At 38.5% G+C, this 24,638-nt stretch overlaps 1 protein-coding gene across 1 annotated transcript in view; it reads right to left on the minus strand.

The window, feature by feature from the left end:
- Positions 1–1,032: 1,032 nt before the first annotated feature.
- The window catches only part of MEP1B (meprin A subunit beta), a 29,328-nt gene continuing 5,722 nt past the window's right edge, over positions 1,033–24,638 (minus strand). The window contains exons 2-17 of the mRNA XM_018555299.1: positions 22,415–22,433; positions 20,741–20,788; positions 20,606–20,646; positions 18,821–18,899; positions 16,725–16,842; positions 14,579–14,757; positions 13,372–13,590; positions 10,680–10,832; positions 9,123–9,338; positions 7,636–8,091; positions 6,707–6,886; positions 3,855–3,891; positions 3,741–3,776; positions 3,612–3,707; positions 1,634–1,826; positions 1,033–1,062 (exon numbers count right to left, since the gene is read on the minus strand). Coding sequence (XP_018410801.1) covers positions 1,033–1,062; positions 1,634–1,826; positions 3,612–3,707; positions 3,741–3,776; positions 3,855–3,891; positions 6,707–6,886; positions 7,636–8,091; positions 9,123–9,338; positions 10,680–10,832; positions 13,372–13,590; positions 14,579–14,757; positions 16,725–16,842; positions 18,821–18,899; positions 20,606–20,646; positions 20,741–20,788; positions 22,415–22,433 — 2,100 coding nt within the window. The remainder of the gene's footprint in view (positions 1,063–1,633; positions 1,827–3,611; positions 3,708–3,740; positions 3,777–3,854; positions 3,892–6,706; positions 6,887–7,635; positions 8,092–9,122; positions 9,339–10,679; positions 10,833–13,371; positions 13,591–14,578; positions 14,758–16,724; positions 16,843–18,820; positions 18,900–20,605; positions 20,647–20,740; positions 20,789–22,414; positions 22,434–24,638) is intronic.

The raw sequence follows: 24,638 nt of genomic DNA on the forward strand, positions 1-24,638 counted from the left end.
GTAAAAAGCAGGATGCATAAATCTGAATGGGTCCTTAATCACATTCATTGTCCTTGACTTGTAGTGGCGGTGTTTGAAGGAAATATGGGGGCTTCCATTGCTGAACTCCTAAATATGCTACTTGACTGGCTGTCCCCCAACCACCCCATCTTTAAAACTTTGAACCCTCACCTGAAATGCATATGCAGATCAGAAAAGTTGGAAGTCTTTATCTGCTTATTTAATGTTGGTCAGTGAGTCAAAATATTGAAGCAAGAAGGTTAGCATGACAGGCAAGCATCTAGCACAGCAATGGCAGCTTCCATGTTCCTTTATAAACATTGTTTTTATGGTTAATGAATGCGTAACAAGATTGGTGGCATTTTATATTTGCTTGGAGTTCAGTACTACTGGTTCTTCACTGAAGCCACGAGAGTGACCACATTGCCACCGCTCCAACATGGAAGAGATTCACAGGGAAATTTTCTGAAAAAAAGGTTTTGGAGCAGGTTAGTATGTATTTAAAATGTGTACAATTCATTGAGAAAACATAAAAAGAGTGCAGGAGAAACTGACCATTGGGGGGGGGGGCGGCATTGGAACCTTAGAGATGGGCACCCTTACCATGGAAGTAATAATAGTACATGCTATATGTAAGTAGATTGATGACTTGTAGAATATACTAATTATCCCAGAGAGAGCTTTGTTATCAGTGTAGAGGGAATACATTACCCTGGATATGTACCATGTGCGAATATGGAGGTGGGAGTAGAGCTATAACTACATCTGCTTACACACACCTTGTACTACCAAATGGATGACATGCACAGTTAATCCAGCACAGAAAGCCTCACCGTCATGTGGCCTTTCTCTGTAGATCTAAGACCACTCGGCCCCACTAATATGTCTTCTGCATCTGTAGAAATGATGCAGAGCTAGTGTATCATATTTCCATTCCCACCATCTGTCAAATGCCAGGAATGGGTTTGTAATGCATCAATATTAGTTGATGTGAAGGGCAATGATCTCAAGCTCTCCTTAGCTATCCTTGCGCTACCTCAAACCAGAAAATAGAGACATGTCCTACAAAGAAATGGCAGTGCAGTGAGAGCATAAGTAAACCACACACCAAATCACCATAAAACATGGGGGTGTATTTATAAAGACTTGGAGAGCCATTTGAGCCAATGAATGTTATATTTTATTTCCAGGCCAAATGAAATTCATTCATAAGATTCAAGTGAATCAGGAAAAGACCACATGGCCACTAGATGAAGCTGTGGAGAATAGGAAACAAGTATTTGTTTTTCCTATGCTCCTCAGCTACAACTAGTGTGCATAATGTATTGTCCTGAGATTACATTCTACGTGGCAAGAAAATATACTGTGATAATATTCATTTGGGCTTCCTTTCCCATAGAACACATATATATGCAGTTTTGCAGGTCAAATGGCTCCGCAAATTTTTTATACATGTACCTCTAGCTGTCAAGTTGTGAGGGTTTCCTTCTAATACATTATTTCCAGGTTGATTACATTGCCAGTCACCCGTGTGAATTTTGTCACTTGATGACATTTTGTAGGCAATACTTGACATCATCCTCAGGAAAATACTAGAATACAAAACTATATATTGACTATAGTTTGTACTTACTAAATCTTCGTCAGACGCTGCAAGTTGCTTTTTGTGCTTCTTCTTCAAGCAGTACACACTGACAAGCGTGACTGCTAACATGACGACAAATATGGCGACAGAAGATGACACGGCAATCACCAATGTGTCTTGGCTGGAAACTTTGGTTTCACATTTATCTCCCACATACCACCAATCTTTAGTAACTTTACACCTAAATGTAGAAAAAGTTTATGGTTACATATATTCAAAGTGCAGGTAACAATGTGGGTCATTTTATCTGTGATGTTTGATTCAAAATTGTAACTAGATTTTAAGTTGTTCCTCCATCCTATTTTTTTATTATTATTATTATAGATAGGGAAGGGTTATGTCCTCTATCAGACTCACATTGCTGTGACTTGTCTCTGTACAAGGAAGAAAATATGACTACTCCAGGAGAGTCAGGTTTTTAGCACAGTGATAACCTTTCCACTTCTGGGAGTGTCTAATTACTCTCTATGCTGGCCCAGCTACTCTACTCTACCCTTCCTTAGCCTCCCTACATAACCTTTTATGTAGCTGCCGGGGGTGAAGAGATAGGGAAAACCATAGAGTGTCACTTGAGTGACAGCTCTGTCTGCTGGGGCTACTGACATCACATCCAAGAGGGTGGCACCCAACAGCAGTCTCAAGACATTTAGATGTGTACACAGTGAAGCTTTAACAGGTGAACACCATGCATATAATATGTTTAATTGGCATATAATCTTATGGGAAGATTTTTGTTGACATGAATGGTGTGGTGACAGTCTCTTTAAATCAGTTAAATACATTCCAGGTGCATCAAAACACATTGCCTGCTGAGTCTAAAGGTGCCCATACACTGCACGATTCTCGTACGAGAATCGCAGGAAATCGTAGATAACCGTGCAGTGTATGGAAGCCGTGTGACCGTTTCTACTGTACTGTACCAGCATGCTAGAAAACCCGCCGGGAATCGTATGATTCTCGGCGAGTTAGTGGCCTGCTGGTTCGACAACTGCCGAACGGGCCGGTGTGCGCACGCGCACACTGCCCAATGCAGTCATTGTAAGCCCGCCCCTCATTACAGTCATCGGGGGAGGGCTTGCGATGATCGCAAGTACGATCTGCCTGTCCAAGATGGGCAGATCGTACGTTTTTTTCAAGTACTTTACAAACCTCGCAAGACAAAAGACTGGAGCTCTCAGAGAAAGTGTGGTCTGCCACATAGTATTGTGCATCTGCGGATGCTGCCAGCTATTAAGTTGTGAATGTAGGTCAATGTCACCTCAGCAAGGGGACCTGTGCTTAGGAATGTTAATTCACAGGCTACGGACACCTGCTATACAGGTCCTGGGTGCCGACATTCAAAACATGGTTGCTTTTAGTTTCAAAAGTCTAACTACACTCAGGGGTCTATTTATAAGCCATTCACCCTGTGAATATATATGAACATTCATGCTGCGTGAATAATGGCAATAACTAATGTTCCTAATATAATTATCCTCAGCTCGTATGTAGTGTAATTTACATTATTGCCACTAGATGGAGCTATATACTTATTTCCTATGCTCCTCAGCTACATCTAATGGTCATAATGTACTATTACAATGCTATATGAAAAATGGGAAAAAATATATTAAGAACATTTCTTTTTGTCATTATTCACCCAACAGATATTCACAGGACACAAAGCCCTGCAAATTGTTTATATATAGACCTCTCAGTTGTTTACATCTGTAAAGGTGCTGGCACGTTAAACAGTCGCTTTCTACTTATATCTGTTAGGGACTCCAGTGGAAAGATATTCACAGCAGAATTCCCTTCATCACAAATGTCAAAGTCCATACAAAACCAGATGAGAGTACCATGCTTCCCTGACAGAGTCTCCATATAGTGAGAATGATACCATTAATATAATCTTGTGGTAGTAGTAGAGACAAGACTACCTGGGCAATTCAAATTGTATGCAACCCATTGTTTATCTCAGTTTTACCTGCAGACTGGATTATTATTCTCAGTGATACAGACACCATCATTTTCACATTTATAATTTGCACATGCAGTATCTCCTGGTCTTGATGTTGTTGTAGATGCAGATGGTCTTGTGGTGGTGGTGGTGATGGTGTTGGTTGTTGCTCCCGATCCCGGTGTTGTTGATCTAGTAGTAGTGGTAGTAGTAGTAGTAGTAGTAGGAGTAGTAGTAGTAGTAGTAGTAGTAGTAGTAGTAGGAGTAGTAGGAGGCACTGGCTGAGTTGTATTTAGATATGTTACATCTGGTAAAAAAAAAAAAATGTATAGGTTATGTAAACCGTAACAACAAACACCTAGTTTTTGGTCCCATTCTGTCTGTTAAATGTACCATTTACGGCATATTGTTTATTTCTGTTTAATAAATTGAGCTGACAATTTCCTGTGTTCTGCCTTTACTTACTGCTATCAATTACACACAATTACGCATTCCCCGCCCCACAGCTATACGTCACAATGGGGTGGAAAACTCCTCCACTGCAACAGCTGACACTGATTTGGTCAGGAGGAGTTGTGAACAGGCTTGGGCGAACTCAGATGAACTGGGTTCACACCAAGCCTAGCCTCATCTGTAGATCTGAGCTATCTTTATTATTTTACTCCTGGGAGTTCCCATTTAAATAGAAGAAGAGATTGAAGACAAAGAGTCCTCAATCTCTTATTCAGCAGCCCCTGTTATGAATGAACAGGAAGCCTGTACAATAAGTGTTCCTGTCCATTTATAAACTGTGGCGATAGTATGAGTTACTATATCCACAATCATGAATGAAAAGTAAGTGATGTAGAGCACTTCCTATTCATTCATAATTGGGGACACAGTAAGTGTACTAAGCCCACAGTTATGTACAAACACTCAGCGATCAGCTGTCGCAGGAGGCTGAGCAGGGGGAGTGCCGGAGAAGAGCTCAACTTTCCTCCCCCACACCACTCTGCATCATGACAGCTTACAGCTGACTCCTCCCCCACACCACTTCCCATCCCGACTCTTTGACTTTCGGCATTTTACCCAAAGTACCATTTTCGGACTAAATGTTTTGGCAGCCAAAATTTAGTGCATGCCTACTTGGGGCCAAAGCGCATGCATCTACAATCAGAAACAGATTGCACCAATTCAACCTAAATGAGAACTGTGTTAAGAAAAAGCCTTTGCTGTCTAAAAAGAATATAGAACAAGATTACAGTTTGCCATTAAACATTTAAGCAAAGGCCAGGCCTTGTGGATCAATGTGCTCAAGAAGACAGACCAATCAAAGAGTTGTTTGGTCGAAGTAAAAACAGTTTTCTGCAAAATGCTAACAGCATTGTGCAAGAAAGACCTCATAACAACTGTAAAGCATGGAGGGAAATGTTATGGTTGGGGGATGCTATGCTGCTTCAGGGCCTTGAGCAGCTTGCAGTCATTGAGTCAACTATAAATTCTGCATCATAACAAAGTATGAGGCCATCAGTCCAAAAGTTGAAGAAGAATCAAATATTAGCCTTTCAACACTTACTGAGTCAAAGAATGGTTTAAAGCAGCAAATCAGTAATAAATCTAAGAGGGGTTCTAAGCCTTTCTGATAAATATTTTACTGTTACTGTTTATATCCCCATTGAAGTTTTGACTGTAGATCCTTTTAAGTAGTTATGCAAATAAAAGTGACAATGACCTTGTTAAAGGATTCTATGGTAAAAGTAAAATGTGATATTTAATTTTTCAATGAACATATTGTACTGCTGGGTTAGCTGTATTGGTTGCTCTGAGTTCTATAATTCACCTACAGCACAATCTACATCTAAATCCAGCACTGATGCTCCTTCATTTATACATAATGCAGCTCACAAAGCAGAAGTACATATTTAGTGCCAATGTACTCGATAGTTGTGGTATATAAGTACCACTACTGATGGGGTACCTGAGGTTCAGGACCAGCTTCAAAAAACATTGCTTGTTGGCTTTGTTTATAAAAAAAGCTGCCATCAACACTCCTGTATAAGTATAAAGAAAGCCTGCAAACATTGTTTTCTAGCTTTTCTTATACAGAAGATGCTGTCAGTTCTCCTGCAATACAGACAAGGATCTAGCGGTCACTTTGTCCTTAGGGTTCCAGTCTCTGTTGCAGGACTGAGGTTTCTATATAAACAAGACCTGCAAACAAACACTGTTTTAGGCTTTGTTTATAAAATGCGTGTCTATAGGATCCCTAGTATAGCCTGAGTATATCTAAAAGGATAGATTATAGTTAGAAAATAGTGTGATTAGTGTAACACCATTATAGGAAACACTAGGTGGCTCTGCAACAGGTGAGTGTCTATAATATTTTGTTGTACGGTACATTGTGGCTGGAGTCACTCGTTATGTTGGATGCTGAATATAAAGTTTAAAACTTTATACTCATTCCTGATGCCAAGAAAACTTGGGTGGGTTTCCTCCGGGTACTCCGGTTTCCTCACGCACTCCAAAGACATGCTGGTAGGTTAATTGGCTCCTGTCTAAAATCGCTTTTTGTTTGCCTGAAGAAGGGACCGCCTGATTCCGAAATGTCGCTTTGCTTATGTGACATCACGATAGTCAGTCAATAAAGGAGATTGACTGTTATTTGCAACGGAGTGCGAGTGATTTTATGAGAGAGAGGACTCTTAAATTGTAACCTCCTTGAGGGCAGGGACTGATGTAAAGCGCTGTGTAAATTGTTGGCGCTATATAAATACCTGTAATGAATAAATACATTTTATATTGAAGGAGCAGACATATTTGTGTTTCTTCAAATTAAATATTAATGCTTTTTTTTCAATATTTGAATAGGTTATGGCAAATTTCCACCATGTAGCTAGTGATGTATTCTGATTATTGTTGATTATATTATGTATATTCTAACTGTACACACAATTGTAGTACTCCAAATAAATGTGTAGTAATTACATGCTTATCTAAGAAAATAAAGATCAATATTGAAGTAACTATAGCAACTTTTTTCTGACTGTTCTAAATGGATGAAAGGCTCTTTTTACCATCATACTTGATGTTTGTATTTCTTTTTAAAAAAACACAGACATTTAATGTTAAACGATGTCACTTACCTTCTACTGTTATTAGAAGAAATGCATCACCCCCTTTTAGGAAATCTCTGCTATGAACCCTGTCATGTGTGATATATGCTGAAGTTCCAAGTCCAGGTCCACGAAAATACTGTGTTCCATTAGGAAAAGAGGCGCTGCTTCCTACTCTCTCAGGTTTATCCCAGAAAATGTTTCCGTCATCTAAAAAAAATAAAACCATAAACTGTTGTTATGATTTAATCATATATATACTGAGTGGCCAGATTATTATGACCACCTGACGTTTGTAGGCAAATTAGCTATAATTAGCTATAATTTTGCGCTGAAGTTGCTAGAGGGCCAGACCATTATATATAGGGAAGCAGGTTGTTTACCATGACAGTAGAAGTGATTTTTTTCTGAAGATATGGGTAGACAACGCGATTTAACAGCCTTTGAACATGGGAGGATTGTTGGCACTCGGAGCCGTGGAGCGAGTATCAGCAAAACAGCAGAATTCGTTAAATGTTCAAGAGCAGCTGTTGTTAAAGTGTTTAAAGACTGGACTGTCAGCCGAAAATCTGGGTCTGAACGTGCGAATTGTGGCCGTCAGTGACTAGTCAATGTTAGGGCAGAGCGGAGAGTGGCAAGACTGGTACAAGACAACAGAAGAGCAACAATTCAGTGTCAGATTCCCCGGATCACCTTTCAACATCTCGTGGAGTCACGAGGCGGCCCAACGAAGTAATCTCGTGGAGTCATCTCGTGGCCCAACGAAGTACTGATGGGGTGGTCATAATAATCTGGCCACTCAGTGTATATATACAGTATATCTTTATATTTAGCCTTCCAAAGTTTAATGGTTTTGGTATGTTTACAAACCTATCACAATAGATACCATTTAAAAACATACTATAACATAATATAACCATACATTGTGAACACAAACTTTCTTTAGAAATTTGACTTACTGGTCAGTCGCTGGGAATCTGTGGTAATACTTCTTAGATTTGACATGCGCTTCCTAATATCTGGGTTTTGATCCATCAGCACCATGGCTGCCTGTCTTAGAGAACATGGCCACTGCAGTTGGTTGTCATTATGTCCAGAAATAAGATGGAAATAAATTCCCAGCTCATGGAACTGCTCAGGAGAGTTAATGGCTGTAAGTTGCACTTGGAAAGCATACCCATCTTTGTTATAATAGGGAGGACTAAATAGACTACGAGTTATATTATTGAGCTGGTTTGTAAAGTTTCGGATATGCCAGATAAAATGTGGGCATTTAGCCTCAGAAAAATTGATGTCATCAATCGAAAAACCTCCATTGGAGTTTCCAGTTCCTTTTACCCCTTCAAAGACAACACGGAACTTTGTGCTTATGTTTAGAGACACATGATACAGCTGCCAATAGTCTGCAGGCTGAGCTGGAAAACATATGTAAACAAAGTCAATTGAATTTTCTAATTTCATTTCAATTATTTTTCTCTAAAACCAAAATTAAGCACAGAAAAGAAAATCATACACAGTGTTAAACATGGCTGACAAAAAGTTGAGTGAATTGAGTCTACTTTTGCGCTAAAGAAATAATGTTTACACTATTTGCAATTAAGAAGTAGGTACAGGCTTGACTGTGTGTTCTTCGTATATATTAATAGGGGTACGCATTTATAATCACCTTAGACTTATCTTGGCGTAAAAATTCATAATTTCCATTTTCCTGTTTACAGTTTAGAAGAATGAATACAGTATGTGCACTGTTCTGAGCCAAATCGACAAATAAGCAAAAGTATCCCAAAATGGAGATCTTTGTTTAAAGAAATAACTTGCACATAACCATTAGACAATTATCCACTGTATTAATAAGTTTTCTAGCAGATTGGACAACCTTTACTCTGCCTATGTTATCTCTGCAGACAATGCCAAGTAAACATTTTCTCTCAATCTACTGCATGGGGATTTCTGATTTGATTGATGCAGCCCCCTGATCTGGTGGCATGGGTGTCTAGATTTCTGATAGACTGATGCAGTGCACGCTGATCCAGTGTCATGGGTGTCTAGATTTCTGATGAGACTGCTATAATCCCTGGATCGAGTGGCATGGGTATCTAGATTTCTGCTATGACTGCTATAGTCCCTGGATCTAGTGACATGGGTGTCTGCCCATTTGACAGACATTCCTGCTTTTACAATATGAGTGCGTGAACGTAGTTATCTGCAAAGAAAATAAGTCTTCAGTTTCCTTCTACCCTTTATAATTGGAAACAGTAAATGGTTAACGGTCAACAAATAGTATCTACAAATTACCCCTGAGGTGTATTAATAGAAGATTTGTCTTTACTCATTTATAGTGATATAATGTATTAAAACTAAATGTTGTAACATGTTGTTACATTAGCACCTATTTATGTCCTCATAACATAATGAAAGTGTGTATGTTAAGTAAGTGATGTCTCACTGTCAACTGTGGTGACAAATTTCAGTGTGCCATTTGGAGCAGCATCTGTGTATTCTCTGATCCAGATGTTCAGGCGGTCACTTTCATGTCCATTGTGGTAGTAGAAGAATTCCAAGCACTGAAATCCTCTTTTAGGGTAAAAAAGACGACTTTCCAACAGTCCTGTATTTCCTGTACTTAGTGTCCTGGTGCTGAAGTGCATGAAATAACCACTGTCTGTTTGGGGAATCAAAAAAATTTTTTTAGAACATTTTAATATATAATTTTAGACAGCAAGTGAAGTTCATCCAGGGTACCGCAAACAATGAAGAGAAGCAATTGGGTATGGATTTTTTTACCCATAGGGAGTAGGGAAGGGTTAGAACCACTTTGATATTTTATTGTTGTCTGTATTTCTGGTAAGTAGAATCAACCTTTCTATTTGTCCTGGTGACCACTATCACTGAGAAAGAAAGTAATGGGAAATCTAGAATGTTAGGGCTGTCGCCTAAACAAGCGAGGGTAAATCTTCCATTAGGGAAACCTGTTCTGGTGACAAAATCTAAGAGAGGTAAATGGCAAAAACAGACTGACGGGTTTTAACCCCTCCCTACTGTAACCAGACTGAAGAAAACATTTTGGCTGTGCATATACTTTAGGTGAATTCCACCAGTGATATTCTTGTTAATATGAATATCATGCAGTCATACTTTTTACTATCTTTCTTATAGCATATAGAAGATAATCATACAGCATAGATAACCATTTGATGCTCAATGTGTATATAAGTGTGTATGTATAAGATCTATCTATCTATCTATCTATCTATCTATCTATCTATCTATCTATCTATCTATCTATCTATCTATCTATCTTGAATCAATTGTCAGCCTGCTATTGGTTTTTTCAAATTGCAATAACTTATAACACCCGCCCATTGCCTGCTGTCATAAGCAGAGGAGCGGACCTGAAAGAGAAAGTTCTCTCTCAGGTCCGCTCCTCTGCTCGGTGGGTCGGTGCAATAGCCAGACTGCTATTGGCTATTGAAATTGTTAAATAGCCAATATCATGCTTGCTATTTCTCCCGCCCACTGCCCGTTGTTTGCATTCAGCTACCACCTGTGAAATCTAGCCGCCGGCTGGCAGCAAGATGTAACTTGAGAATTTCATTAGCAGCTAAATAAATTTAGTTGCTAACAAATTTTTTTAGTGCGCACATGCCTATCAAACAACCAGCAAAAAATCATATTTTGTTTTTTTGCCAGTTGCTTGAGAGTGCTAGTTGCTTGAGTGTCCAGTATTGGGGAGTTTGCTGTAGCTATTTATATATACACACAGTATCTATCTATATCTATACCTGGATGAGCAATTTGAGCAGTTGTGAGTTATGTTACACAGCATACGTGTATACATGTTTAGTGGAGGGAGTTACACTTTGCCCTGTTGGAGTTTGCTGTGTCATATGAGATTTGTCTAATATGAACAGGTTACACCTGACAGGAATTTTGCATGGATAACAGGCCAACCATAAAGTGAAACACAGCAATAAATGAAGTTATGTGATAAGATGCTGCTTACCTTTGCACTTCCCCAAGTTAGTGTGATCATTACTGGGTCCAGTAGGGTTTTGAAGGACATGTTCCCAGTCTGCACTATCTCCTGTACCTTGTATCATTCCGCAGATATTATTATACTCAAAATCACATGTGTCCAGGAACGTTCGAAAGTTAGCTAAACAGTAAAAGCATTGTTTTAGACTATGATCAGGATACAGAGAGCTACAGATAGCTGGTAACAGATTTACTCTAACCCTTATGTGGCTTGTTTATGTTTTACATTGTATACCTACAAATACTTAATTGCTAATCACAGCAATTTTTTATCATTAGGTGTATTAAAAAGATGATTTAAATGTGGATGTCCTTCAAGGATGAGTACAGAAAGTCATGTCCAGTCTTGTAGTATAGGGTTAGCCCAAAATGTTTCATGTGTGTAGACTGAGGAATTTTTACTAAGATGTTTTTATATTGTGCTTTATTTCAGTAATGTAAATACTAAATGTGATCTGTAGGTTCATAGTTACAAACATTTTAAAATATGTTGAATCATCCTGCATTGTCTTGGTAAAACAAAGTAATAAGTACCATGTAATTGTATCTTTAACTCCGGACAAACAACTAAACACACAGTTAAAATGATATAGGTGGAAGTTTTTTATCTACCAAATGTTGTGTAACTCTCTCTAGCCAGTGCCATGATTTAGGCCCCATTCACACCAGGGTGACAGCATTTCAGCTCTTTCTTTGCACGTTTTTTGTAACGCGTTTATGCGTGTTTCATTGCATTTTACAGCCGTTTCCGTTCATATGTAAGAGCATTTTCATTTTCAGCTCATTTTCAGTTGTCCAATGAAAAGCAGTCTCAGCTGCAGAAAAGCCCTAAAAAAACCCGCCAAAAAGTGCAAAAACGCACTGATCAACGACTTTCGATTGAAGTCTATAGAGCAAAACGAGCTAATAAGCGCCACAAAGAAGCTTATGGACTATTTTATACAATGGGCGTATTGTTACGTGCGATTTAGCGCGTTTGTGTGAACGGCCCCTATAGGAATATATGGGACTTTATTTACATGCGTTTCAACGCGTAAAAAAAGGAGCGATGAAACGCCATGGTGTGAACGGGGCCTTAGGCTTCCATGAAAGAAAGCAAAACCAGGTTCAGCAGTTGCTGTATCCTCACTGAACTCTGTAATGCAGTTGAGCAATACAGTTTAGTTCAGGCCCTGGTCCACCCCATGACTTGACAATGAAGTAGCAGCAGCACACTCATGATGTCAACACTCTGCTCTCACCTCCTTTCAGTTTTAGATAGACAGTGCTGTACAAAGCAGGAGACCCTGAGTAATTCTGTGCAGGGGATTACAGGAGGCTAATCTCAAACGAGATTCAGGTACTTTCCACAGCTCAATGTAAACATACATTTAATTTGTATCTGGTTGGCTGCTATATGTTACTACTTTATTACTACCCAGTGTACTTTTCACTTGAAATTGTACATTTTCTTCAGCCAGTCTTGTGGTTTATGCATACAGTCAGACAGTCAGTGTTCAGCTTCCTGTGTTACTTATCTGCCCTTCACCTTCAGGTCTTGAACAATAAATCGTCATAATCGCCTCTATGAAATTGTTAATAAACCACTGCGTAAAGGATGAGGGTTTCACCATAATGTGAATGTTTGCACAACATTAGGTCACACTAACCCTACAAGTGTGCCCTTCTACAGCTCTATTTGATCAATTGTCGATCTTCCACTCAGTCCCCTGCTGCCCTTCTTGCTGCCTGGGAATCCTCTTTGGCCATTGGGGGGCCACTAATGATGTAACTCTTGTGCATACGCATAAGAGTTACATCCTCCCCGGCACCCGGCCTATTCACGGCGCCATAGAGATACCGTATATGAGCTGCATGTGTAAACTGCATGGCTGATACAGTATACACAAAAAAAAACAAAAAAAAATGCTGGGGGAAAGGGAAAGCTTTTTTGACAGAAGAGACTTTGCATGCCTCTTCTGACAAAAATCCTGAGCTTCTAACAATTTATTTATTTATTTTTTACTTCCACTTTAAATTATCAGAGAGGTGATCCATATGGCAGGAACCAGGAATTAGCAAAGTAATCTTCCTGACTTCATTGTGGGGTTGTTGTAAACCAAATATAAATATATATATACATGAAAACACAGGGGGTTGTTCATTCGGCACAGCGGCAATTCAGAGAATGCCTAGAATTTTTTATCAATGAAGACAAGGCGTTCTCTGATTAGACAAGGGCTGGATTGTAACTTCACCGCCCCAGAGCAGAGGGAAAGCTGCCAGCATAACATATTACTGGCACCCACAAGGTCGCGGTCAGCACTGTAGCAGCTCCAGCTACTACAGTGCTTCACAGGCACCCTATGGGCTGATCAGATGTGGCATATCTTTACTTACATTTGGCCAGGCTGGACCAATGTAAGTATACATAATAATTTATACCCGGAGTTCAGCTTTAAGTTAGATTGTTTTTTTTTACATTTTTCTGGAGTCCAGCTTTAAAAAAAACTGCATATACATATCCTTTTTTTAATGTGTTTTTTTTTCTATCATTTTCTAATCAGTTCAGGTAAACACAAATATTCTACTTAAAAATCACCTGTTAGTTGTATACAATGTATAGCAGCTCTGCAAGATTTAAGAATGAGAAAGTAAAAATATATAACTTAGATACTTACAACAGTTATACAAACGATTAAGCTTTTCAAGATCATAGTCGCTGAAATCCATTCTTTGTCCAATGACATCGCTGAATGCTGTTATCCGAGTTACAATGGTGGGTTCACTGCCAACCTGGAAGGCTGTCTTACTGTAATGCATAACCGATGTGTAGTCATATGGAACATTTAGAGCAGTGGACCGCGTATCATTATATGTATTGAAATTGTTTTGAGTTCCTGTGAAGTAAAGGCATTATAATTTGTCACAAAAACGACTCATTGTTCTCTGTCACTATAAGACCTTGTAAACCATTAAAAAATAAATAAAGTGTTAGTAAAAGCAATTTTTTTTCTTCAGTTTTGGATAGAATGGGGAAAGGTTAAACCCCTTGTTTGTTTTTTTTTGCTGCCTCTTTTCTATTTCCCAGATTTCCCTTCACTTCTTGTCCTGGAGATTCAACAGGAAGTGAGAGGATATCTTTCTAGTGTAGGAAACTCCCATCTTTTGCAGTTGTCATCAGAAAACGGAAAAAAACCGGAAAATTGTATACTTACCTATCGGTAATTTTCCTTTCCTGATGCCAGTACATGGCAGCATACAGTGTCCTGTATGCTGCCACTGCTCTTACTTGCATACAGTCTTGCTATTTTTCAAACTGTCATTAATTTGTACAGGCTGCTGGCTGTGGCTGTACACAAACACCTGTGACTCCTGGGCATAAGACCATAGAAGAAAAATTACTTTCACACCAAGGTTCCAATCTTTAGTCCCCCACGCGGTCCCCTGCTTCCATCTATGCTGCCTGGGAATCATCTTTGACCACTGGGTGGACACTAATGATGTAACTCTCGTGCATGCGCATAGGAGTTGCATCCTCCCCAGCACCCGGCCCATTCACGGCATCATAGCGATACCGTATATGAGTTGCGTGTGTATACTGTATGATTTATACAGTGTACAGTATACACACCAAAAAAAAAAAAAAAGGCGGGGGAAAGAGGGAGAACTTCTGACCGCCTAACAATTTTTATTTTTCTTACCTAACTTCCACATTAAATTATCTCTATCGTATCTTCTCTTGCCCTGGCCGACTAGAATTAGTATACTGTTGCATTCCTACAAAGCTTGCAGTTAGGTGCTACAGCCTGTCATAACCCAAAGACAAGAGCATGTTGTCAGAACACTTCCTCATCTCATGGTAGAGATTTGAATAAAAGCACTTACCACTCTGGATTCTATCCCACATAATTATGACGTAGTCATCTCGGTCAGGCCGCGATTGTTCATGCCAGAACCCCAGAGCATGGAGAAACTCATGCTGAATTGTAGCTAGTCTGTCACAGTTGTTACCAAGTGAAAGTTGCTGCTTTCCTCTATGTAAATTCCCAACATAGGACCAACATCTATATAACATACAAATTTTATGTTTATGTTACAAACAAACAGGCCATTTTTCAATATTCAGCGCTGAGGTATTTTGACTGAAATTTATTTAGACATACAACGCAGTACTGAAATTAATTTTATATAATCTTTTGGGGACAGATAGAGCTTTGTTTTGTTGGTATTTAATCACCACTGGGAGTTTTATTTTTTACTATATTAAGGAAAAATTATCTAAAAATTTTGGGAAAAAAACTGTTTCCCCTGTATTCTGTTATGAAACAACCAATTTTTTTGTAAAATAAAAGATGGGGTCATGTCAGATAAATAGACACCAAACATGTGAAGCCTTAAAATTGCGCACGCCCGTGAAACTGCAAAAAAAATGACAATACCCAAAATTGCCTATAAGTGACAATTTAAAAGCTTTTACTGCTCATCATTTTGGTGTTATCAGTGATTGGTGGCCCTAGAATTATTGCTCGCTGTAATATGTAACATGTGCGGGGCAATTGTCGTTTCCGCACGTTGGCACACCTGACGTGTATTTACGTTTATATTACGTTACATTGCGTACATGTGGGGGCGGTGGACTTCAGAAAATTATTTTATTTTTTAATGTGACTTTTTTTTTTTTACACCTAATGTAATTGCTATCACATAGGGGGCTAACAACCCCCTATGTGATAGCACAGACACACTGGCAGGTCCTCTAAGACCCCTAATGTCACCTTGGGACCCCCAAAGAAGCTGATGAAGCAGAGATCTGCTTCACCAGCTTCTTCTCTTGCTATAGCTGCCAGAGAAATGACAACTGAATGCAGAACTGATCTAATACACACCAATTCTGCATTCAGAGATCGGAGAGGAGTTCAGCAGGTGGGAGAATGCTGATCTCCCTCCGATCATCATACTCAGAGTCGCCAAGCCGGTCCTGGGCCCGCAGAGGGAACAATGGAGCCCGGGATAACCGGTAACTGTGGACGGGGGCCCTGCTGAAAGAAGAGGGTGGAACGCACACTGTTGGCCACCATCCAAGCGATCTGATGCCTCTAGAGCCGCCTGAATGCTTGCATGTAACAGCTGTTACTGGTTGTTTACAAGTGTCAGTGTGTTCTGCTTGCATGCGCAGAAAAAAAAAAGCCATCTATTTATGATGCTGTAGGGAGTTTGCCAACGTCCATTTATTTTTAATGGGCGAATGGAAAGTAGTTAAGACAAAGGGTGAGTACTGCTTATGCACAGTTAACACTTCGAGATGTTCCCTATAACATAACAAATCTCTTTTTCACATTTCAGTCCACTGGCAGATGGCAGATCAATGCAGAAAAACTTCTCTCTCCCTCCCACAACACCTATTTATCAAGAATCTTTGGCTGTTATGCATACATTTTCTTGAAAGCTTTCCTATGATGCAAAAACCAACAGACCTTAGTAAATATGTGCTTACAGAATGGGTCTGTGCATTGGTATCATTGGTATCTAGCAAAAAAAACATTTTTTTTTTGGGTGGTTGGATCATTAGCAATATTCAGACCTCCATCAATTGTGCATGAGCAGTTTTAATCTTAATGTGCAGAATTATACCTTTTGGAATGCTATCTTTATTTGTAAAGACGTGTCCGTGTTTTCAAAGGATTTACAATTATCTTGAATAATAATCAATATCAATACTTATTGAAAAAAGTACTTGATATAAGAAAACTGCATTTAATTGACTATATAACAACAGGAAATTTGTTTTCAAAGGCTCAGTATACGGTGGAGGCAAATGTACAGCTGCCAAGTAATTAGATGTATTGTAAAATATTGGTACATTGTACATTACTTGTCGGCTTTATTGTACAAGTTAAAGTACAGCTTCACATATCAAGTATTTATTGCAAGTGAATTATTACTTTCCTTAAAGGAACTCAAATTACAAACAAAACACTTATTTCTCATGTAGTATGGGACACAATTGTTATGTAGTTTAAAATTTTCATACCCACTTTCCTTGAATACTGAGATGTAATTTGGTTCCCCCTCCCAAGGTTTGAAGTCTATACAAGATTTGAGTCGGTAACGTTCAAAAGCTTCTAAGACAAGTGCTTTTGCATTAATGTCTACAATAAAATAAAATAAGAAAATCATATTTCATTGATGCCAGATATAACAATATAACATTATGTAACTATATTTAGAATTACTAGCCTACAGGATCATGCATGAATGCAGAACGTTCTGATGGAGTAATTATTATATTAAAACTTGAATCTTCCTTTAAGTTTTAGTGACTTTAGATCATATTTATTCAGGGGTTTTTCCTGTTAGAATATTTGTAATTTAGAATGAATCTTCAGTGGCAAATATGTTGCTTCAAATCTAATATTTATTTCTAAGATATTTATAAATATTACGAGTCCGAACCTCCAGCAGGCTACTCGCTGCTGATCGGCCTATTCTCATAGGGGCCGAACAGCAGTGAGTAAATAGCCGAATGCTGCTCAGCGGCATTCGGCTCGGCACCTCCGTGGTGCCGAGCTGAATAGAAAAACCATCAAAAAAAGCTAGCTCCGCCCAACTGTTTCCTATTCCTATTCCTCTGCTGAGCTCTCATTGTAATGACAGTTCAGTATCCCCTGGTAGATAACCAGGGGATGCTGAACTGTCATTACACACTTAGAACTCAACGTGATATCACGGTGGCTCCACCGAGTTCTCATTGTAATGACAGTTCAGCGGAGCTGGCAGTGATATCAAGGCCGGCTCTGCTGAGTTCTCATTTACCAGGACCAAGTAAATCGATATATAATTACACGTGCTGATCATGGCAGGAGCAAAGGAAAACAGACAGGAAACTCATAATACTTTGCTTTCCAAAAAAAAAAAGAAAATAATTCAATTCCAATCAAGCGCGGGCTTTGGAAAACTCAAATTCTTGGCTAGACTGGACTGCTGAGCTCGCCCTTCAAAGGCTCCAGCAAGGGGAAAGAGCCACCAAATTCCGGGAAAAAAAGAACTGACCGGTTCAGCCGCGCTGAATTCTTAATGTTAAAATATGTGAGTTATTTATCATAGTGACAGTGCACAGATGTCAAACAGCACAGATATTTTAATTTGCAGCTGAATGTGTCAGTCAGTTATTGTGCATTTTCTGTGCAAATGAAGAGGGGCTAAAGGGAAACAATTGAAGTTCTGTGACCGCTGCATCGGCCAAATTGGGTGTGCTGGAACAAACAGCTGGATGCTGGAGTTCCGTGAGACAAAATGGCCCAAATTGCTCTGTAGCTGTCAGTATGTCTAATGTTGAAGCAATCCATCAGTTCAGGCTAATAGCAATGCCAGATTTTCAGAGCATACTGTTACAGATGCTGTCAGTAGCAGGCTTTCGGCTAGCCAATGGCCGGCCATACGGCCCGCTTCGGCTTTCACCTCGGCTCAGTCGAGCCAAAGCTTCGGGAGCTGTACGGGCTATAGTGAAATCAGCTACGGCTGATCCTTCGGCTAGCTTTGTGAATAACCCCCTATGTATCGGCACCGATACTAGTATCGGTATTGGTGTATCCCTATCTATAACCATTTTTGTAGGCCAACAGAAAAATATGTGAAATACTTTTTTATTTATTTACTTCCAAATTAAAGATTAGAAGTTTTGCTTTTATGCTATTTGATTAAAAAAAAAGCTGCAGAAAGAAATTATGTTCTTTGTAGCAGAATTGACAAAAAAAAAACCCTTCACTTTATCTCTAGCCGCATTTGGAATGCAGACAAATTTTATTAGGTAATGTTTAAAGATGGAAAAAAAATCTAAATTGTCTTAGTTCTTTAGATATTATAAAAACAGCATAGGGGGTATTAGAAGTTACTTTAAAGTTAAATATAAGGGCTGTTAAGAATTTATGAGAAAAGCAGAGGTTATCTTTGTTTTAACCATATGTCATATGTCATATTAGTAAAACAAGATATATGTATAAAAACTAAACTTCATTTATTTGAATTTCTGTATTAGCCAACTATTTGAAACCAGTTTACACACATTTACATATACAAACATATTCCAGAATATTTATTGATTATATGACCAACACAAAAAAAACATACCCAAGCTGTCCTCTAAGTAGTATGGAACTGGTATTGGCCACCGATACTGGTCACCAATGATTGAGTTTCTTTCATTTGTCTACATAAGAATACAAATATTATTTATTTATCTCCTTTTAAAAATCCATATAAACCATGAAGATTATTATGTAACATACAGATCACAAAACAAGTCACCGCAAGGAGGAGTCCTCATGAACAATGGAAAGTATCCTAAGCCAAGCAAGTAGAAATCGTATTTTAGTTAATCTGAACTGAGAATAGTAGAATCCGTAATCCGTAGAAGCCGAAGATGGACTAGAATCAGAAGTACACACCTCGTAACCTGGTAATGGCAGTTCAGCAGAATGATGACTCAACAATCAATAATATAAGTTGCAACTTAAATATAAAACCATATTTAAGTTGTAACTTGTCATGTAGTACACACTGTAGTATGGTGGTTACGTTGTAGCTTCATTTTCTTTCCGCACATTTCTGCAAAATGTATTATGTGTAAACATTGCTAATTCACAAATTAGCTTTTTATGGCACGTTCATATAACCTAGATGGACAGTTACAAAAGACTATAAACAGATTAGCATTCCTTAGTTTAAAGCCTACAGCATTTGGTTTTATCAGATAAAGATTATATCTGGGTCTGTTATCAGCTAAAGATTATATCTGGGTCTGTTAGCAAGTTATTCATTGAGAAGCAAACCTGTTAACCTTTATTTGTAAAAGTCAAATAAACTGCAAAAACATATGGAAGAATCTATTCATAAACATTTAATACCATACATACATAACAGTGCAATGACCATGTCCAAAGTGCAGTAACCTATAACAACCAATTAAGGTTCAGTCTAGGGAATTTTCATATTTGCTCTTAGGATGGATTTACTTATTGAAGTGGAGCTATGGGAAAAGTCAAAACGGCAAACATGATCCAATCTGTCACCAGCATTAACACAGCAGTCTTAGTTTTTCTGAGTTCCCCTTGTAACATAATCACATGTTGATCCTGCCAGTAAGTCTGTTATTTCCCAACTTCCTTTAACAGATCAAGCTGTTAAGTAAAAGTTGCAGTCAGGGGGTTGAGGCAAACCATTTAACAGGAATGCTAACAGTGGTCAGCTTTTATTATTATAGGCAAAACCTTTATCCCAAAAGGGTAAACAAAAAAATGCTGCTGTAACTGCTTAATATTTGTTAGCTGGAGTTTGGCTTTAGTTTGTTAGTCATTTGTGTAACGTCTCTCTAAATCTACTAGTCTATCAACCAGTACCCTCTTCACAGGTGGAAAATGTTGCTGTGGCTGGGGCTATGCTTTTTCTCCATAGATACAGTGAGCGTAGCCATCCTAAGATTGAAAGTGTGTTACAGATGATATTAAAGAAAAAAAACATAAACAAAGAAAACGAATGCAGCCGCCAAATCTAGGGACTGGTAAGCTGCAACATTTCTTATTCTTGGTTTTAGTTACACTCAAATTGCAAAGTTGAAAAAAAATATCAGGCTTTGTCTGCAAGTGGCACTGCAGGCAAATTGTGTAATGTGACTTTTATAAAAATGTGTGAATTTTAAGAGATGGGAACTTTGAGACCGACCGAAAGCCCTAGTGAAATATACATGTGTAGATTGCTTGATATATTTGCATATCAGTAAATAATATTCTCAGCCATACTACAGTTGTGCACAGTTTATATTAGTTTGAGCAACCGTTGGTTGTAATTTTATAGATTGGATGTTGTATGTCACAAAGACTAAGGCAACTGATGTGCTTTTTATGAATGTGTACTTACAGCAAGCTGGATGTCTCCTTCAAAAAGATTCAGTCCCTGTTCTTAATAAGAAAATGAACACATTAGTACGCTAATGAACAAGTGATATTACAGCCCACATATTCCCACACAAATACATATGCAGTTATAACAAACCTTGATTGATGTCAAAAATGTCATTGTCTTTTCCAGCATCCAGATCAACTGCAAGATACAATACAATCATGTCATCACTAAATCACTAAATTACATACAATACATATTATTTCACAACAGTGTATGGAAGTGTAATTGTAGTGTACTGTTAGCATAGTATATCTATCTATCTATCTATCTATCTATCTATCTATCTATCTATCTATCTATCTATCTATCTATCTATCTATCTATCTATCTATCTATCTATCTATCTATCTGCCCCTTTAGTAAAATTACTTCTTGTAGTAATTTGGCATTGACTTGGTGACATTTTTGACCACTCCTTCATGCATAATTCCTTCAGTTGCAAGATCTATGATCTATGGTTTTCTTGAACTGTCCATTTAAAATCACCCCACAGAATTTCAATGGGGTTCAAATTAGGGTTTATACTAGACCAGTGAATGACTCTCCATTTCTTCTTTGGCCCATTGCTTGTTAGATTTCCCTGGCATGCTCTGGATCATTATTGTGTTGAAGGACCCATTTGTGGTTCAACTTCAACTTTCAGACTGATGGCCTCACATTGGTATCCAGCACACTTTGTTATGAGGCATAATTCCTAGCCATCTTGATGCCTGCAAGCTTGCCAGGCCCTGAAACAGCAAAACAACTCTAAACCATAACCTTTTAGTTACTGTGCTTCACAGTTAATATGAGGTTCTTCTCATGAAATTCTGCGTTTAGTTTGTGCCAAACATGTCTACTGTAATTGTGCCTAACAACTCTATCTTTGATTTATCAATTCACAACACATTGTTTCATAAGGTATGGTCTTTGCCTATATGTTCAGTTGCAAACCGAAGATTTGCTCTTGGACAGCAAAGGCTTTTCCTGGCCCACCTCCCATGAAGGTTTAATCCTTTCTGATTCTAAATGCAGGCATTTGTCAAACAAACTGTTGCCAGATTTACCTACAAATCCCACAATTACATTTTTGGGCTCTTGGAGACTTCTTTTAGCACCTACTGGTCAGCTCTTGGGCTGCATTTTCTGGACCTGATAGGAAACTTCAAGCCACTTGTAGATTATTTCTATTAAAGTTAAATGATTAATTTTTATTTAATGTGGCAATATCTTTAAATCCCTTGCCACATCCACAGCCTTCTTTTTCAGGGCCTTAGAGAGCTCTTTTTATCTTGGCATGATGACATCACACATGACAATAGCAAAGAGAATTCTGGACCCTAGAAATCCTAGATGTAAATAAAACAGGTGTCACCTGCATACTCCCTAAGGAGATTCTAATAATTGGCACCCAATCTGAAACTCCGTATTTAAATTTCATGGATTTGTACTGGTGGTAAATGTAGGGATGGCGCTTACCTTTTCTTTTCTATATCACACATCTGCATTTTCATTCACTTAGATTATGAGAATCAATACAAAATGTCAATTTTATTTGTCACTTGTTCAGGTATATTATCTTTGTATGTTTGAATGAAGATCAAATTCCTGTCTGTTCAAATATGTTGAAAACCTCAACAATTTCCATGGGGTGTACTTCTCTTTATGTATGTATGTATGTATGTATGTATGTATGTATGTATGTATCTATCTATCTATCTATCTATCTATCTATCTATCATCCCTCTATCTACCTATGAATTAACCTACAGGGCTGAAACTTACCCAAGATCTCTTCAAATGCCTGAGAAAACAAAACAGAACACAAAAATATTAAAATATTGGCATTGTGCAGAGTTTACATTGGCATAATATTATGACTATTTTTACGAATACTGCCAGCATAAGCAAAACCTGTATTGAGTTAAAATTAATATAATATAATTCTAGTTGCCTGTGCCTTTGAACGTCTATTTTGCGCACTTGGATTGTGTTAGTCGCCTGGGACTTCCACTTTGTTGCATATACCTATGCAAGCCTAGAAAAAATGTTTTACTTCTTTTCTCTTTTGTATTCTTATTTATCTTATCTATTATATATATATATATGCCTATTGAGACTATGAAAATAAAGAATTTACTGCCTGGCTGTTTCTGAACACAGTACTTTCCCAGTCATCGACCCAGAAGAAGAATGACAAGTAGGCAGGTACAGTTTTCATTCCTATGTGTCTTCAGTAAGAGCCTCTTTACCAGGTTGGGCAGGACAACTAAGATTTCTTTCTGCTATACTACAGAGTTTTAGAGGGTCAGTGGCTTCACTACAAGCGTGATGACCTGCAATACCAAACCTTGAAAGGAGGATGGAATTAATAGTGTTTACAATCAGAATGAAGTCAATGGTAAAATGTAATAATGTGAAGATATTTTATTGGTCAGCCAGTCATATGATTAGTATCACCGTACAATGCTGTCAGCTCTGTTTTCTGCACTCAGATATTTCCCTGCTCATTCTATGCCCATCTTCTCAAATAATGTTTCACCATCAGGCAAATTAGAGCAAATGTCTTTTTGTGTTATCATCTTAAATAAACTGACTTCTGTCAGATCAAACAGTTTTCTATAGCTTATTAAATATGTGTAGCCAATTCCAAAGACTCAAATTGTTCATAAAACTGTCTGAATTGTGCTGCAATTTGTGCACATGTCTGAGCTGCTTAAAGCTGAACTCCAGGCAAATGGCAAAATGCACAGATGAAACACATACATGGGAGCTGTTTACCTGCCAAAAATATTTCTGTCCATCCATTGCTGACATTTACACAGATCTGCCACACAGCACAGCCCTGCCTGTCTGGGGAAGGGACCTGAGCTTTTTTCGGCTACATTTCACTTTCACTTATAGATCTCCTTCTCACCCTAAACCTTTGAATGGACTGTCAAAAGAGACGCAGCACACAGATGAGCTAATCTCCCTGTCACTCTGCTTTCTCCTCTGTCAACATACTCTTTGCACTGCAACAAACCTGGTTGAGCCCTTGTGCTGCTTGTGTTCCCCTTTCTTAGAGACTGAAAGGCTAATACCAATCCCAATTCAGGCACTTACACTGCTTTCATTTAAAAAACAAATACATTTAATGAAATAATAATGGTTACAGAGCTGCATTCATTAGTGTCTTTCATCTGCCTGGAGTTCAGCTTTAAGTTATTAACACTCATCACATCCCAAGCATTAATACTTCTTACTAGTTTAAAAATGTATAAGCTATTTCAAAACTAAAAACAAATGACCTAAAACTGTAATCATTAATAAATAAGGGGTAAGAGACAACATACACCGAGAATGTTTTGAACCTGTATGGGCAAACACTTTTAAAAAATGTGTTTTGTATCCCTAAAGCATCACCATTTGGCAGGTAATATTTAGTTATTTCTTTCAGGTATTTACATAGCGCTGACAATTTACATCAGCCCCTGCCCTCAAAGAGCTTACAATCTAAGGTCATCTCACATGCATACATACAGGGCCAATTTACCTTCCAGCATGTCTTTGGAGTGTGGGAGGAAACTGGAGGAAACCACACACAGGGAGAATATGCACACAGGATAGTGTCCTGACCAGGATACAAACCAGGGACCCCAGTGCTGCAAGGCAGAAGTGCTAACCACTATGCCATTGTGCTGCCTCTATTGCATTGGAATAATTAAATCTTTGGTCTTCATTAGGGTACAGACCATTATTCAGTCCCAGTTCTAAGGGGAGGATTGGCTTAAACTGAATATGTGCTTTGTTCATGCAGATCAATGCATGTGAACATACTTGCATCAGGGAAGAACAGAGGGTTATACTCAGCCCACTGCTATTACTTCTTTATCCAGTCACAGGCTGGAGTAGATTGTGGGCCAGTCTGCATTACCTAAATACAGCATAACCTGTAGTCAGTTCACAGACCTTGCTGTGATTTCTGGCAGAGGTGCCTGATTCACAACAGTAGCGGACATGAACTACA

The sequence above is a fragment of the Nanorana parkeri genome, unplaced genomic scaffold (assembly GCF_000935625.1).
Source record: "Nanorana parkeri isolate BGI_ZX_2015 unplaced genomic scaffold, ASM93562v1 scaffold191, whole genome shotgun sequence".
NCBI lineage: Eukaryota > Metazoa > Chordata > Amphibia > Anura > Dicroglossidae > Nanorana > Nanorana parkeri.